Source organism: Amblyomma americanum, chromosome 9, assembly GCF_052857255.1.
Source record: "Amblyomma americanum isolate KBUSLIRL-KWMA chromosome 9, ASM5285725v1, whole genome shotgun sequence".
Classification (NCBI taxonomy): domain Eukaryota; kingdom Metazoa; phylum Arthropoda; class Arachnida; order Ixodida; family Ixodidae; genus Amblyomma; species Amblyomma americanum.
In genome coordinates, this window is record NC_135505.1 from 72,705,164 (window position 1) to 72,720,584 (window position 15,421).

General features: G+C 41.4%; 1 protein-coding gene across 1 annotated transcript in view; it reads right to left on the minus strand.

Annotated features, from left to right (window-relative positions):
* Positions 1-432: 432 nt before the first annotated feature.
* The window catches only part of LOC144104412 (venom metalloproteinase antarease-like TtrivMP_A), a 31,659-nt gene continuing 16,670 nt past the window's right edge, over positions 433-15,421 (minus strand). The window contains exons 7-14 of the mRNA XM_077637397.1: positions 14,916-14,990; positions 13,721-13,854; positions 12,405-12,454; positions 7,282-7,390; positions 4,052-4,219; positions 3,544-3,679; positions 3,342-3,449; positions 433-585 (exon numbers count right to left, since the gene is read on the minus strand). Coding sequence (XP_077493523.1) covers positions 547-585; positions 3,342-3,449; positions 3,544-3,679; positions 4,052-4,219; positions 7,282-7,390; positions 12,405-12,454; positions 13,721-13,854; positions 14,916-14,990 — 819 coding nt within the window. The 3' untranslated portion in view covers positions 433-546. The remainder of the gene's footprint in view (positions 586-3,341; positions 3,450-3,543; positions 3,680-4,051; positions 4,220-7,281; positions 7,391-12,404; positions 12,455-13,720; positions 13,855-14,915; positions 14,991-15,421) is intronic.

Consider the following 15,421-nt stretch of genomic DNA (forward strand, 5'->3'; position numbering starts at 1 on the left):
CCGTACGCGGCGCTTAAACTCCTAGAGCTGCAGCGAGTTCGAGAGTGGTATTTTAGAAAATGCTAAAAACAGATACGAATGTTAGGCGCGCAGAACTACAAATATCTCATTAAATGAAAAGTGCAGCAAACATAGTTAAAAAGGAAAATATTTTGTACAAGCTAAATGCCCTGTTATTTAAAACTTGCAAGTGTTCTTGGTACAAAGCACTGCGGAGACTTTCATTACGATGAGAGCCGTCTTCAAAAAGCAATAGATGCTTTTATAAATTTCTGGAAGTCTTACGTGCAAGAACCTGTATAAAATCCAAGCGAGATACGGAAAGACACATTGACAATTGTGGCTGCTTGAGAGGCAGCCAGAAAAATTAACGCTGGAGGGCATTATAATTAACGAAAGGGAAGTTGCGAAACAAACTGGGAAGTCGATGCATTTTATGGTTTTAGTTCATGATGGCATTTATTAGAATGCATGTTTCACTGAGGTGTCGGTGACACCTTACAAGTGGAGATGAGCACAGCTCTTAACCAAGAACAAGTTTTAATGCTACTCCTTCCTTCGGACGCATTCACCCAGCATACATCGCTGTAAAAAAACATAAATGAAAGAATGAGTGGTGAAAATAAAAATATACGCTTTTCAAAAAAATTTAGATTTAGAGTCACCGTTGGTAGTAGAGCGGTACTGTTAAAAATAGCATACCCGCTTTATAGGGTAGGCAACATATTGTTCTTTTTAGCGCTTCCGTGGCTAGCTTACGGACTGGCCTATATCTGTGGTGTCAGTTCTAACAATAGGGAAGGCTTAGTCTACATTACCTTCCAAATTATTCCGCAGCTTAAATGCGGAACCTCAAGCAAGGATTGAATGCTCTTCAGCAGAATTTACGTTGAAGGAGAACGAAGAAATTTCTCACAATAACCTTGTTCGCGCCACTCCCCCGCAGTGGGTATGTGCCAGCATTGCTTGAGGCCTACCTACCTAGCTACGTTGTTTTCCTGAAACTAGGATAAGCACTCTCCATCTTTATTCTGCGAACAAGATTATTGTTTCAGCAAAAGCAGGTATATCTGACATAATTGCTATAATGGGAAGAAAACAAGCTTTTAGGGCGAGTTGCTTCGCATGACACAGGGACAAAGGTGGTTTAACTTTTTCCGAGTTCGTATTCGACTGCTCGCGTTCAAGTTTTAATTTAAGGTAAATTAAAGCTTGTAATTGTTATTACCATCTGTTCCGCATTTTTATTCCACAAAACAAAAAAAGATCTTGTTTCGTCGGTTAGTGCCCGCGAAGAAAGGCTCAAGTTCTTTGCAAAAGAAGCACTGAAACCTCTGTCCCAAAAGTTGCTAATTTTAAACACAAAACTCTGCATAGGCCATGAGGATTATAGATTGCGGTCGATGCCAGAATTTCGATATGTCTAACCACTTCAGAAAACGAGCTTCAGGGATGCCTGCCCAAGACAGAGAGCTGCAAAGTTTTCGCATAACAGGAGAGCGTATAACAGAAACAAACTTGAAGAAATAGGCTGACGTTGCTGAGATTTCAGAATCGTACTAAAATGCCGTCTTGACCGAAGCCAGTTTTTCTTTGATGTTCCTGTGTAGCCTAAGAATAATCATATATCTATGTGTAGATGGAAGCAGCAATGACGTGTTCCTGCAGACGTTGGTGGGGCATTGCTAATCGTGGGCTTGAAGAAGATATGCCCGAGGTGGGGGAGCGCATCAAGAGCCGGGGCAGCCATAATTTTTAACGCTGTGTTATCTCCGCCTTTATCGCCAGAATGAAGTTGCGGAGTGTTAACATTCCCTCTACGTGTTCTTCGCTGGGGAGGACTGTGGACAGTGATAAAGCACATATTTTGCAGTTCAATTTGATGAAAGGTATTATGCGAAAGCAGTAAAACTTCTGAAGAATTTTATCCAATCACTCAAGAGAAAAAAAGGTTGCAAGAGAGAGTTGTTATAGTACGATGAGCAAAACGATGTCGGTCTTGCCTTGGTAGTAAAATTTGATAGCTGCGCTTTTCCTGGTTATTAAGAAATAATGGTAAAGGGAAAGGGCTTATTCTAGCAGGCTGGAGTAGCCGTACTGTAAAGGACAATAACCAAACGCAATGAAGCGGAGTACCTTGTTCCGTCTTCTAGTCTATAACTTCCGGATGGCGCCGAGTTTTTTGTGGAATGGCCTTTAGCTAGAAGGTACCTGTATTTAATTATTTTGTTTGTAAGAGTACTGTTCTCACTTACTATGGCCTTTATTTTCATTTGGAAGATTTATTCTATCTCAGTTTTCGATATTTTACTGCAGGAACTGTTTGTAATGCTTATCACTCCATATTCAATACCGTCGGCACACTGCTTTGTCACTGCGAAGTTGATAAGTACTGAAAGGATCTGCTTTCATATTGCAGAAAGACCTCTTTCAACAAATACTGAACTTTTATACTGAGCTGAGCTACATAATAAACTATCTTTTAGTAGTTTTCTCCTGATGTATGCTGTCCTGGTAAGCCCGTTAATGCCGAAACGAATCTTTGAGATGCCACCAAATAAAAAATTTATACCACCACCCGTTCTCATTGCCCCATGATTTAACACCTGCTCGCCTGATGCCTTCGCCATATTTAGAATTTAAAGATTCGGCGGCAAAATGATGCGGACAAATATCTGCCTCTAATTATACAACCACATGTTGCTTTCAGAGAACAGAGAAGAAGATTAACACTTAAGCTTGCCAAAGATTCCAAATCCCTAGAGCGTGCTTCTTGAATAAGACGTTCTCTTAGACAATTTGACAGCAATGAAAATGTGAGAGCAGCGCGTTTGAAATTCAATGCATCGACGACAGCACGCACTTCTGAGGTGTCTCAACTCATTTTAATTGAAGGATTCAAGGGAAGCGCGCGTTTTCTTTTTGCGTCTAGTGCTCAAATGCTCCCCAAAGCAGGTGACCGCTACTATTGGGCCGTTCGAGCAGGCTAACTTCGCAAGAAAAAAATTTATAAAAAAGCACGCCCAGCAAAAAGCACCCGCGCAGCACACCTGCTAGCGCTGGTAGCAAGAAGTGCTTATATATCTTCATAACTGCTGTGAGGGTAGAGTCGGTTGCAAAGATATGGCTACACGAATTCTCTGCTGTTGCTGCGGAAACGGCTCCAATCATGGTGCAAGTTGAACTGAATGCGCAAGCGGAGGTTAATCAGAAGTTACGGACCTTCTCTGAAGAACAACTGAGAGAATTACCTTTACCACTGATATCTGTGATCTCTTAGATTTTTCGTTCTAAATGATAGCAATATAAAAGAACCAAGAAGTGCACGTTTCAAAACATACCAGTCTTCCCTTCCTTTCTTGGTCACAAGGGGTTCCGTCGACCACACCAATCGTATAATGGTATCGCTGCCCTTGACAGCGAACTTTGCAATTTTGAACTCCATAATGCTAAAAAAATAAAAGGTCACATTTTGAATTGAGCTGCGCCTTTGTATAGAGACGCGAGCGTTTTTGGTGAGAGAGATTAGGAAAAGCACGTTACCCTGTCATAGTAAATTCCAGGTTCTTGGTAATAAACTCTCTTGCAGTAGTTATCTCCCGAAGTATGCTGTCCTGGAAAGCCCTTCTTTTTTATGCTTTTCTTCTTCCGTTCTATCAGGCATCTCCATTGCGCCTGTCTAAAGGAGAATAAAGTATAAAAGTTGAAAACTGCAGCTGACTACCATGCTCAAATTAGCGTAATCTTTTGTGAAGCCCTTTACTGGTTTATTAAATTTAGAAACATGAGCTCATTTCGACATTTTTTAACAGTGCAGGGACCTACAAAATATGTTCTAAATGTTTTTTTATTCTTACCCGCACCAAGCTCGGGATAAACATCATGGAAAAAAATGCGTAGATAGCTACACGTTTTCTAACGCTGAAATGCGGTTTGCAGAACCCTTCGCTGCGGATACGCGCAGAAATTTTTTACCGTTTGCTACACTGCCTATTTCGGTGTTAAATAAGATTTTCAACATAAGACGGCAGTACGCCGAAATTTCAATTACCTTATCAAATTCCTGATGTCGTTCTGACAGCACGTTGAAAATTGGTACTGCCTGCTATCTTTCATCTCGTAGCTCATGATGTATCCTTCACTCCAAGGGCATTGCTGCGACCCTCTGTGGCCTGGTACTTGCGATTCAGCCGGTGACCCGTCGTGAACACATCCTAGTCTGTAAAAATTAAGAGAACATTACAGCAACGGAAAGCTCCTAAACCTGTACTGCTTTCATACCCAATATTGCATTGCATTCAAGAAAATTCTGCGCCTATTACAGAAAAAGATTGGCTTCCTATGCTTCGCCGATATTAAGTGTTTTAATGCAAGTTAAGAATGATCTAAGTAGAAAAATTCAGTTATTTTTTACAGCCAAAAAAGAATAGCAGCCTCGGCTTGTATTGATTTTGACGTTTGAGGCGCGGCGCGTTTTTCACTAGCGGCCAAAAAGGAGGGCCTTTCATACAATACATCTTGCCTTTCGTGAACAACGAATCGGCAATTTGCCACATTAAAACATTATACTTTCAGATTAGAAGGGCCACTGAAAGCAACTCTATTCAATCCTGGTTGGCAGTGGGGATTGACTCTTTATCTTATTGCCTATGCTGACTGTTGGGCGGGAGAAAATAACGAATCTGTGACCGAGAAAATCAACTGGCATCTTTCCTCGAGTCAATTTACACTCGTGACGTTCATACAGCCTTTGCCAGCCTTTCAGCGTTGCCAGCCTTTCAAAAAGCACGGCGGTGTATTGTAGATTCAGGTATAAACACCCAGACATACTTGACGCCAGCATCCGCATTCCACTTCGAAATTGGTTGGTCATAACGACACCGGAACTTTTTCGCCTTGGTCTTTTACAAACGGTTACAAATGATTATAAGTTATGTTTTCTACTAATACCGGTAAAAGGTCAATTTGTTCCAGATCTGTCTTTAAAGGAGTATTTACTGACAGTTCTGCATTCCTCCTTTGCCTCTCCACTAGTTAGCCCGTAATTTCAAAATTTTGAAGCAGTTACAGTTAGCAGAATAATATTCATTGAAGCCACAATAATCGTTACTCTAGGCGCTTCTTGAAAGAGTGTGCACTTTTTATTGCCTATGGCTCGAAATATATGTAAGAACGTCAAGACGCCAACTCTCTTACTGGCTTGAAATGTTGTATAAATTTGATGAGTTTGGTTTGGCTTCCATATCTTGGTTCTGCTACGGTCACAATATGGGATGATATAGTGTCATCAGTATTGCGAAGATCTTCGCGATTGCGCTTTCTTGGAAGTAAAAAAAAATACTCAGAACGGTTCGTAAGGACTAAATCTTTGTTAATGACCAACGTGTGTTCTTAGCTGGTATGCCTCAGGAATCCTATACAGCGAAGTGACTGCTATAATAGTAGCCGCACATGTTAGAATCGTCTTTATGAAGTGTAAGTATTTGTTTGCATAGGAGTCCCAGAAGAATATAGTCGAAATATTAGGCGTGTGGCCATTATCGACGTTCTTTATCGCTTCTATCAGGGTATTTAGTAAGAGAAAGGCGTTTTTTCGGAATATAATAACGCTGACTCGATAAACGTTATAACCGTTCCTGTTTTCTCTCTTGTGGCAGTAGTGAAAGACGACGGTGTGAAGAACCGTTAGAACCACGCAACCAAGAAAGGAAGGACGACTGGGAGGAGGAACGGAAGGAAGGATGGGTGCAACGAAAGAACCAAGGAAGCAATGACGGAAGGAAGGAAGGAAGGAAGGAAGGAAGGAAGGAAGGAAGGAAGGAAGGAAGGAAGGAAGGAAGGAAGGAAGGAAGGAAGGAAGGAAGGAAGGAAGGATGGGTGCAACGAAAGAACCAAGGAAGCAATGACGGAAGGAAGGAAGGAAGGAAGGAAGGAAGGAAGGAAGGAAGGAAGGAAGGAAGGAAGGAAGGAAGGAAGGATGGGTGCAACGAAAGAACCAAGGAAGCAACGACGGAAGGAAGGAAGAATGGGGGAACGGAAGAAGCAAGGAACGAAGGACGGAAGGAAGGACGGATGGAAGGTGGAAAAAAAGTACGGAAGGAATGCACGACAGATGTCTGAAAAACGCTTCTGTTATAAACTCAACGGTCCTACTTTAGATTATGTGATATAGTTATGACGGTTTACATAAAACCGGGGATATGCATCTTTTGGCTTACAAGAAAATTGTGTTTTTTTATTTAGCAGTTATTATTACCCTATTTGTATACCGCTAACCACATCAAGAAATGTTTCATTTCAATATGCGTGGTCATTATTTCAGATCATTTCCTTAAAAAAACGAAATAATACCAAGCATTTATTATTGTTTATTATCCTGAAGGGTTAGTAGTGAATGAAAAAACAAAAAACATCAGACCTATCGAGCAGTTTACTGCAGCTCTTTATGCATAGGTGCGCGTGGTGAAGCATAAATTTTGTAGCTGAAGTCGCAAATTTCAAAGCATCAGCTTCATATTGCCTTCCAATCGTAGTTGTTTTGCACTAAATAGGCGAACGCAGAATTAACATTTATCATGAAGGTAAAAGAATCGGAATTGCTTTTTCAAGGCAAAGTAGCCGACAAACACTGAAGGATTCTCAAACAGGTGCATTATTGGAAAAAAAGAACGAGTTTTATGCGCCAATAGGATTCTGATTAGCAGCAGTGTATTGGTTCAAGAGACTGAAATAATGAGTGAGAAAATAGGGTGCTGAATAAACATTTCATGCATTAAAAGATCTGACAAGTGCTCAGGGTCTACTCATTTACGGCCATGCCGAGAAACACGTGACCACTGCGGTATAGCAGCAAAGTAAATTTGGTTCTAAATTTAATTCACAATAAACCAGTTACGCTATCCTCCACGGATCGACTGAATGCCCTAACAGCCTTAAGTTCTTTATATGTCAGAAGGACTTGCTAAAGTTCGTTGTATCTGATGTAGAATTATTATGTTCCTTGTAACTTTGGCGACACAAAAAGTTCCTTATATTCGACGTTAACACGTGAAAGGTCGCTATATCCGAGATAGTGGGCTGTTCCCTGTCAGGGTGGTTGTGAGCGACCTTTTTTCCACTGGCTACTGACAGACGGTGGACTCCATTTACTCTTTTAGAGGCCCTTCAAAGGCTCACAATTTATAATGCGAAATAGAAGCAGTCAAATATCTTCTGCACTCACGAAAGCTTAATTGTGGAATATTTATGCAGTGTAAACATAACTTATTTTTGTTTACTTACGAATGTCCCACTTCATGTGCGAATACATAGACGCCGTAATAACTAGTGGCACGATCTTCACACATTCCGACTCTATAGTCCTGGCACATTCCAGCAACAAAAGCATAACCTGTAAAAAGCATGTAATATTAAGAACAAGCTTATCTGAAAAGAATTGAGTCTTCGACATAGGAGAGCTTTAGGTAGAGTTTATGACTTTCTTTTCGCATTCATACGCAACAAAGGGCTGCGCTCAGTGCTCTTAGTGCAGAAAAAAATGATGCTTATTTTTCTGTAAAGATCGACATTGACTTGCAATTTTCAACTCATTACTCCTAACACCCTCCATGAGGGCATTTTGAGAATATTTCATAAATATCAACACCTATGCAAAAACGGCGAGGAGCAAATTCTGGACGGGAAGCGATTGCCCCCCCCCCCCCCCCCCCCCCTCCCCGTTCCCTAAGTCTTCTTTCATTGTCACTTCTAGCACCTCGCATGTTCTAGAAATTCTAAAGCTGATACTACGTGCCCTAAAACACCTTTAGAATGTCGCACGACATATTGTTTGCCATGTCTTACAGCATACAATGTCTTCCGGCACCTGTTCGCGTGCAAGGTGATGTTAACTGTTTGGGAGCAGGGGTAACTGCACGCTACAAGTAGGGATGTTCAGTCAAAGTACTATTAGGTGAAATATTCTGCAAAGTGCGAACATAAATTACACCAGCTGCAGCTATAGAATATCCTCAGTGTAAACTACGTCACTATAAATAAAATCGAGCACATATTAAATCAGTTTTTTTGTCTGCTTCTATAGCGAACTAGAGCACAGTTCGCGATGATGACGACAATGAAAGAAATCACAAAATTAATACAGTAATATTCAGTCTGTTTCTCTATGATTCCTTCCCAACCCTTTAATGATATCAACAACTGTTTTACTTGTTATTGCCATTTATGTTACCGGTTATACCATCTGTCTCCACCTTCTATTATGTAATGTCCACACGGCACCCTTAACGGTGAATGAGAGATTGCGATATTGATGACGTTGAAGAAAAATACTCTCCTTAATACCGGTATTAAGCCGTGAATGCCCTCAAAGGAATGCATGCGGATGTCAATAATCCTAAAGAAAGCTTTCAGTGGCATCTTTGCAAGAACCAGCAGTATCAAAAGAAAAAAGGAAAGAAGCAGCAGGTGTAACCTCCAGCATAAAGAAAATGTTCTTATAAAGAATGGAAAAAGAAGGAAGATTACACAGAGTGGATGAAAACCACCATATATTATATAATTTCTATGTACGTGCACAATGATAAAAAAATATGACGAGACGCTTTATTTCCTAGGGTATCGCAGCAACGTTCGCCTTGAAGAAAGCACTCTATTCAAGCGGGTTTGATTTTAATGTGTTAGAGAAGGGTTACTAGCCGGAGAAAGGCCGGCGTCGATGGTCATGAGCGAAAAATCTCGATTGGATTTACAGAATTATTGAGCGGAGAAGATATTTGGGCGAACGGGTTTGGGGCGAAATCGAACCCAGGGCCTTCGTTTTGCGAGACGCACACATTATCATAAGCCATGAAGGCCTATCGGTTCAATATGAATAAAGGTAGGCGTAGTGAATGCGTTGTGGCCTTTGACTTGATGAAGTGTCTCGGAGACCTGCGTTCGGGTACATGAGTAATTATAAGCATGCCAAGTAGGCAATTGATTAGCCAGCGCTAGCAGGACATGATAGCGCTATCGAATTCTGCTCTTAAAGGCGAAGCATAAGCGGACGTAGTTTTCGCGTACCAGCCAAAAACTGTGATGATGCTTGACGCGAAGCTGCTTCTGGATTGTGCCGAGAATACCGTTTCGGAGGCTCGTAAATTCACTCTAACTGCCGAGTCAGCTAGCCTATTTATTGGACTGCGAATCCGGATACAACGAGAAAATGACGCCGGGCAATAAAGACTGTTTCACAATAAGATGCTTCGAAGTTTTTAAATAGAACTGTTAACAGTTAGGAGAGCCTTTTTTCGGCATAGCATTTTCAGCTGTGGAGCACTTCACAGTAGACAAAAGTGGATTCACTTCACAGCCAAATAAACAGGCTTCTTTCAAATATTGAGTATTTACCGGTTTAACTTTTCTTAGAAGTCTCGTTATTTATTAAGAGGCATCTTCCCCACTGGAGGTAATATCTATATAAGATTTCAGATTTTGAAACGCTGCTACCCTTGTTGCTGTGGCCCACTAAGTTTGCAGTGGACTGGAAGGGTTACCTTGGCTGCAGGGTTTTAGAAAACACACATATATTGGAGCGATGTAAGCAAAACCTCTTGCGGAGAAGCGCCGACGGTAACTGCGTTTTTGAAATTCTAAACCGTAAAAGATTTTACTTAGGCAGGGCCGCACGCACCTAAATAAATAAGGAGACTTATCGTAATGTCTTGCACGTTTATATTACTAACAAGGGAATGTTTCCGTCATTGTTGTATTATGTTTTAATGCACATTTTTTATGTTTGTAAATCTGTACCCCCCCTCCACACACACACACGCACTGTAATGCCACAAGTGGCACTGTGGGTGTATCTAATAGCTAAAGAAACAAATATTCACAACACCCTTGTCTGATGTGCAAGAACGCTAGATGATACAAAACCTCGTGAGTCATGTTAGAATTATGCAGAGCTGTGCGCCTGTCCATCTCGACTTATCAGCGCAGTTGTCTGTAGCGCTGCGTTTCTTGCCAATAGAGGTTTAGAAGAAAAAGTGCACGAAAGGCACAAAATGTAGCTTACGGACTGCCTTTAGAGAACAAGAAAACATTAGCAAACAGAGCAAAAGCGCAGTGGTGCGCAACGAAAACCTATTGTCTTTTCTGTCGCCGAATATACGTGTCTTAGTGTGCTTGTCAATTCAAAACTGTTGGCATCGACGTATTTATTATGCTTTTGGGAAAGCTCGCAAAGTGTTTTTGCAGCGTAACTTAAGAATGTGCCTTCGAGATTAAGAGCTTTATTTTTATAAAACATATATTAGGTCTGTGCTCGATAATTCATGCACTCTTCTGGACTCTGCACGTAGATTAGAAAGGATAAAGAACTTGGTGGCACGTTTTGTTCCTCGTAATGACAGCAAACAGCCCAGTATGAGAATCATAAACAGAAATTAGAATGGCAACCTCTTAAACAGAGGAGACAATTGAGGCAAATTTTTTTCATAATATCTATCCCAGCAGAGTTGTATTTCCAAGAGAAAAAGTATCTTTTTCTCCTACATTACATATCTACTCCAGTTGATCAGAATCACAAAGTGCGTGAACTCCGGTCTAGACACACTTTATTAAATTAATTGTTTTTATCCCCATACTGTTTAAAAATATAAATGTCTTATCTTAATGTCTCGTACATTTATATTACTTAAAAAGATGTTCCCGTCATTGTTGTGATTTCTTTTTATGCACATTGTGGAGTTCACTGACCTTTCCGCGAACTGGTCGGTCTTGTGTTCGAAGAGAAGGCCGCAGCAGTGGTGTCGGAAGTCGCCAACAAAGGGGCCCGTCCCGTCCCTGCCTTCCCTTCGTGCGGCGGACGTTCTTGTTTACTCCGCGCCATCACGGGCATAGCCCGTCTTAAGAAGCCTAACCATGTACAGGTGTCGACATGTGTGCGTTGTCAAGGGGTTGCTGAGGCTTCGGGAATGCACGAGATACGGCTGAGTATTAGCCGAGTGACCGGAAACCCACTATTCCCGTAACGACTGTCTTCTTCTCTTTCGGTGTGTTCTGTAAACAACTTTAGTGATCGTCTCGTAGGAGTATGTTTGTCGCGTGTGCGAAAGAGGTAGGAAAGTGTTAACGGCTGGGCCGTGGGAGAGGGCGGTCGCGTTTGTGGTGCTGTGAATTTGATTGCAACCTCTCATTTCCCAAGTGTTTAATCAGTCGTCTTTCCTCAATCCATGATTAGTTGGCAGAAACCTTATTTTTCTTTCCCTACCCACTGGTTGGTGAGGTGAGTCGCTTTTAATCTTATTGGTTGCTGTCCCCGCTAAGGGCGGAGACAGAGGGTTTAAAAGCGAGCGCTCTGGGCTGAACGAGGGCTGAATTCGTCTGATAAACGGTTTAGTCATGTAAATAGTTTTCTCTTTGCTTTGTTTCTGGTCGTTTTATTTACGTTGTAAATAAATAGTTAACCTTCTCCTTGCTTCGAGTAACGTGAATGTTTGCGAGTTGAAACCACCGGGTCATCGAGAAACCCCTATTTATCATCAACAAGGTGTTTCCTCTCATGACCACCTGAAAGGGGAAACTCAACTTACAATTTTTTTGTGTTTGTATAACTATACCAACCCCCCCAACCACCGCCACACACACACACGCACTGTAATGCCCCAATTGGAACTGTGGGTGTATCTAATAACTAAAGAAAGAAATATTCGCAACAACCATGTCTGATGTGCAAGAGCGTTAGATGATTCAAAACCTCGTGTGGCGTGTTAGAATTATGCAGAGCTGTGCGCCTGTCCATCTCGACTTATCAGCGCAGTTGTCTGCTGCGCTGCGTTTCTTGCCAATAGAGGTTTAGTACTAAACGTGCACGAAATACACAAAAGGTAGCTTAAGGACTGCCTTTAAAGAGCAAAAAAAAAAGCGTTAGTAAACAGAGGAACAGCGCAATGGTGCGCAACGAAAACTTATTAAAGCTCGCGGTCGCAGCTTCCAGACAGAATAACATATCCGGAAGCCGGCGTCCATCTTCCTACAGGCACATCTACACAGTTACATGCAGAACCAGGGCTGACCGCGACTATAAAAGTATGAGGCTAGAGGCATTCAAGCAGTGCTTTCTCAGAAGAAACGGAGTGAAATGTAACCATAAGCTCGCAGCTAGTGAAGGTGGTCGCCTCTTTTAGTTCCATCTGCACTTCATTGCTAAATGGGCGCAGTGTAGCTGCACTGAACTTAAGCTGTTTGTAATTAAAACTGATGTTGTATGGCTCTGTGACCTTCCGCGAATAGTTGTTTCACACACGCTGCGTAGCTACAGCGAGTTTACCCAAAATAAAATCTCGGTTCACGAGGCCATCTCGAACTACATGCAACAGCTAGTTATTTGAGTATGAATAAGCAGCTGCCTAGTAAAATCATACCTCCGACCCACGTCTGAAGCTGGCCGCCTTCATAAAAAACCATGTCTCGGCTGAAAAAGAAAAATACATTTGGTCTCATGTGCACTTGCTCTCCGAGCTATACTATTTGAGCACAGAAATGATAATTGATTAAATGATGTACGCTCGAAAATATACATAGAAGTGCTCTTCATGGTTCAGTGCTTTTTAAATGCTTAATATTATATATAGTTTACTCGTAATTTATGTATTTTTAGGCAAACATTGCTTTCTGTCCATATTTTTTCTGTTGATTGCTTGCCTATTGTTGCAGGTAATGACGACTGTCATCTCAATATTCATTGCAAGAAGGACACAGTCCCCGACCCAGAGACATTTATGGCTACAGGGCAGAGTGCAAGGAAATTTATTGTTAGAGTAGAAGAGGAAAAAAGAAGAATGGTTGTGGAATAAAGATAAGGCAAAAAATATATACAAAAGCAAGGTGATGGGCAGGAGTAGGATAAAAATTGAAATGTAATGTAAAAATCTAGTCTTCAAATGCACCGCACACCATTTAAAATGCTGTCAACATGAATACGCAGTAACCACTTGGGAGAACGCTAGAAAGCAAAGGACAGCTAGAAATCGAGCCGGGAGAGTGCCGGGGAAGTATCAAGGTTAAAAGTTTGAGAGAGCGCGTACAAGTTTTCTACACTGAATACCACTCGCTAAAATATTAAAAAAACAGGATCCGCACTTTTCACGTTCTCAATTTTCGTACTTCATAGTTTTTTCACTTATTTTTATCCGCAATGTTTCAACGTGTTGAGTTGTGAAATAAAGTAGTTATCAAATTATCTTATTTAAGAGCTCCGCACAAGCGCTCCCACTAAGGACTGAATACCACAAATTCTTCACACTTTCAGAAATGTTCCAAGGAACGAATCCAACGCAGCATTATTTTTAGGAGATCAAACATTTGTTTTGTATCTGATTTATATTACAGTACACCTCTGTTTTGTGACTCCGAAACAACATAGACAAAAAGATACGATTACTGAGTAACGACGAATACATATACTTCATTTCGCTGCTGTTTATCACACGGTGATTATGTTAACGAATGCCAAAATTCTCAACAGCTTTGTTACTGTTTGAGTTGCGTTGAGATCTGTAGAAATGTATCAATGAATTTTACATCTTTTCTTCTGCGCTGATACTGCAAGTGAATTTTAAAAATGTCTTTATTTTTTGACAAGAATATACAAATTTTGCTCTTCTCCACATCTAGTTGTACTGGATTTCTTGAGCCATATTGATGTCATTATTACAAGAATAGTTTTTGCATCACGTACCCAGTTATCAGAAACGTCAAGTCCGATTCTTCAAACGCCCGTTTTCCTCTGTAGTAGTTGTTAAATTGGATTAGTGTTTCCTCGTCGAGTATCTGGTTTCTGTCTCTTCCTGGAATGACTAGGTATGACTCTTCCTGCGAGAAGAAAGTAACCACCAGAGTTATGTAATGAGACCATCTATCTGTCATGAAAGCTGCGACTAGCGTGTCTGGTGCTTGACTGCAAATAAAGTTACCATCACCAAAAAAACAAAATATGTCAGGACAAAATGAATTACAGAAAACGCTTTGCACTTTCTAGGACAGCTCATAAATGGTCCTAGCATACGGCGCTAATATTGGCCCCTAAAAAACTTTCGCCTCGTTGTGTTCTTTTGTGCGGGCAGCGCATGTGGTCTTCATAGCTGCTTTGGACTTTAGAGGAGGATTCATAATCAGATGCTGTGTGGAGCTCACATTACCTTCCTCTTCCTTCGCAGCTTTTGTGCTTTGTGTGCCATCGAAATCAGTGGCCTTTCATAGTGCTGTGCTTGGAACTAAATTCTTCTTTTGCTTTTGCTCCTAGATGTCCCCTAGCGTTCTAACGGTAGTCATCGGGTTCCTCAAACATTCGCGGTCTTGAAAGTTAGGTTCAATAATGAGAACAACTTCGAACGATCAGCGCGAAAGTTGAATGGTTCAGACGTATTCAGACGAAAGACCTTTGGCCCACCAGTGAAGTGTCAAGGTACTTGAAACATTCGCGCCTTGATGACCCCGCACCGAAAAAGGCCATGCACATGTCCAGCACACTTTTACCCACAGCTTCCGCCCTCCCATTTTCAGGTGGCTGTAAGCCGATTAGGCATGGACAGCGCTTTTCGTCATACTGCACTGAATAACACACGTAGTAGGCGCCACCTTCACGGTGCGGAAGTGGAATATAACGTTATGCTTGGTTCGCTGTGTTCTCTGGGCCGAAGGTCCATCGTGCGACCAAGCTTTAGAGCATATGCCGTGGGAGGCAGCGGCAGTTGCCAAATAGACAAAGGCATCGGAACAGAAGCTGCAGTTTTTGCGCCCCATTGTGTTCAGCTTGATGCTGACGCTCATGTTAGCCTTTTAGATCGAGCTGGTTTCAGGATAGATTTCGCGTTAACTTCAAAAAAACTTGATCTTAACGAATTTATTGCACTAAATAAAAGTAGAATACTCACCGTCTCGGAAACTGTGATTGCAACTATCCTGAGCTGTATTCGCGGATTCTGGATGCTCTTGTAGCGTAGGTTTGCCTATTGATGAGATGTAACAATTTTTCAGTGACCGCTCTGCAAATCGGGCTTTAATTCCACTATGTTTTCATGTCGTCCACTCACGACAGTGGTTCCTAGAGAGCACTACAAGGACTACAAAAGCTCGCCCTAATATAGGAGTAGCCATATATATTTCAAGCATCGTTTCAGGAAGACCCATCAATGAATGGTTAGTTCCTCTCACAGTGGCTATTAGTACACGGAGGCGTACGAATGCTAAGGTACTGAAGGATTCATCGCCGTTCTAGAATGAAAGAAGCCTTTTGAATGCAGCGCCTAATTTATAAAGTTTTCGTTATTGCGTAGTGCAGTGTTACTTAGTAGCCAGAAGTACTATACCTTAGGGTTTAGGCAATGATTACAAAATAATGGTCCAATAAATAACATCCTTTGTTTAGATCTAAAATTTG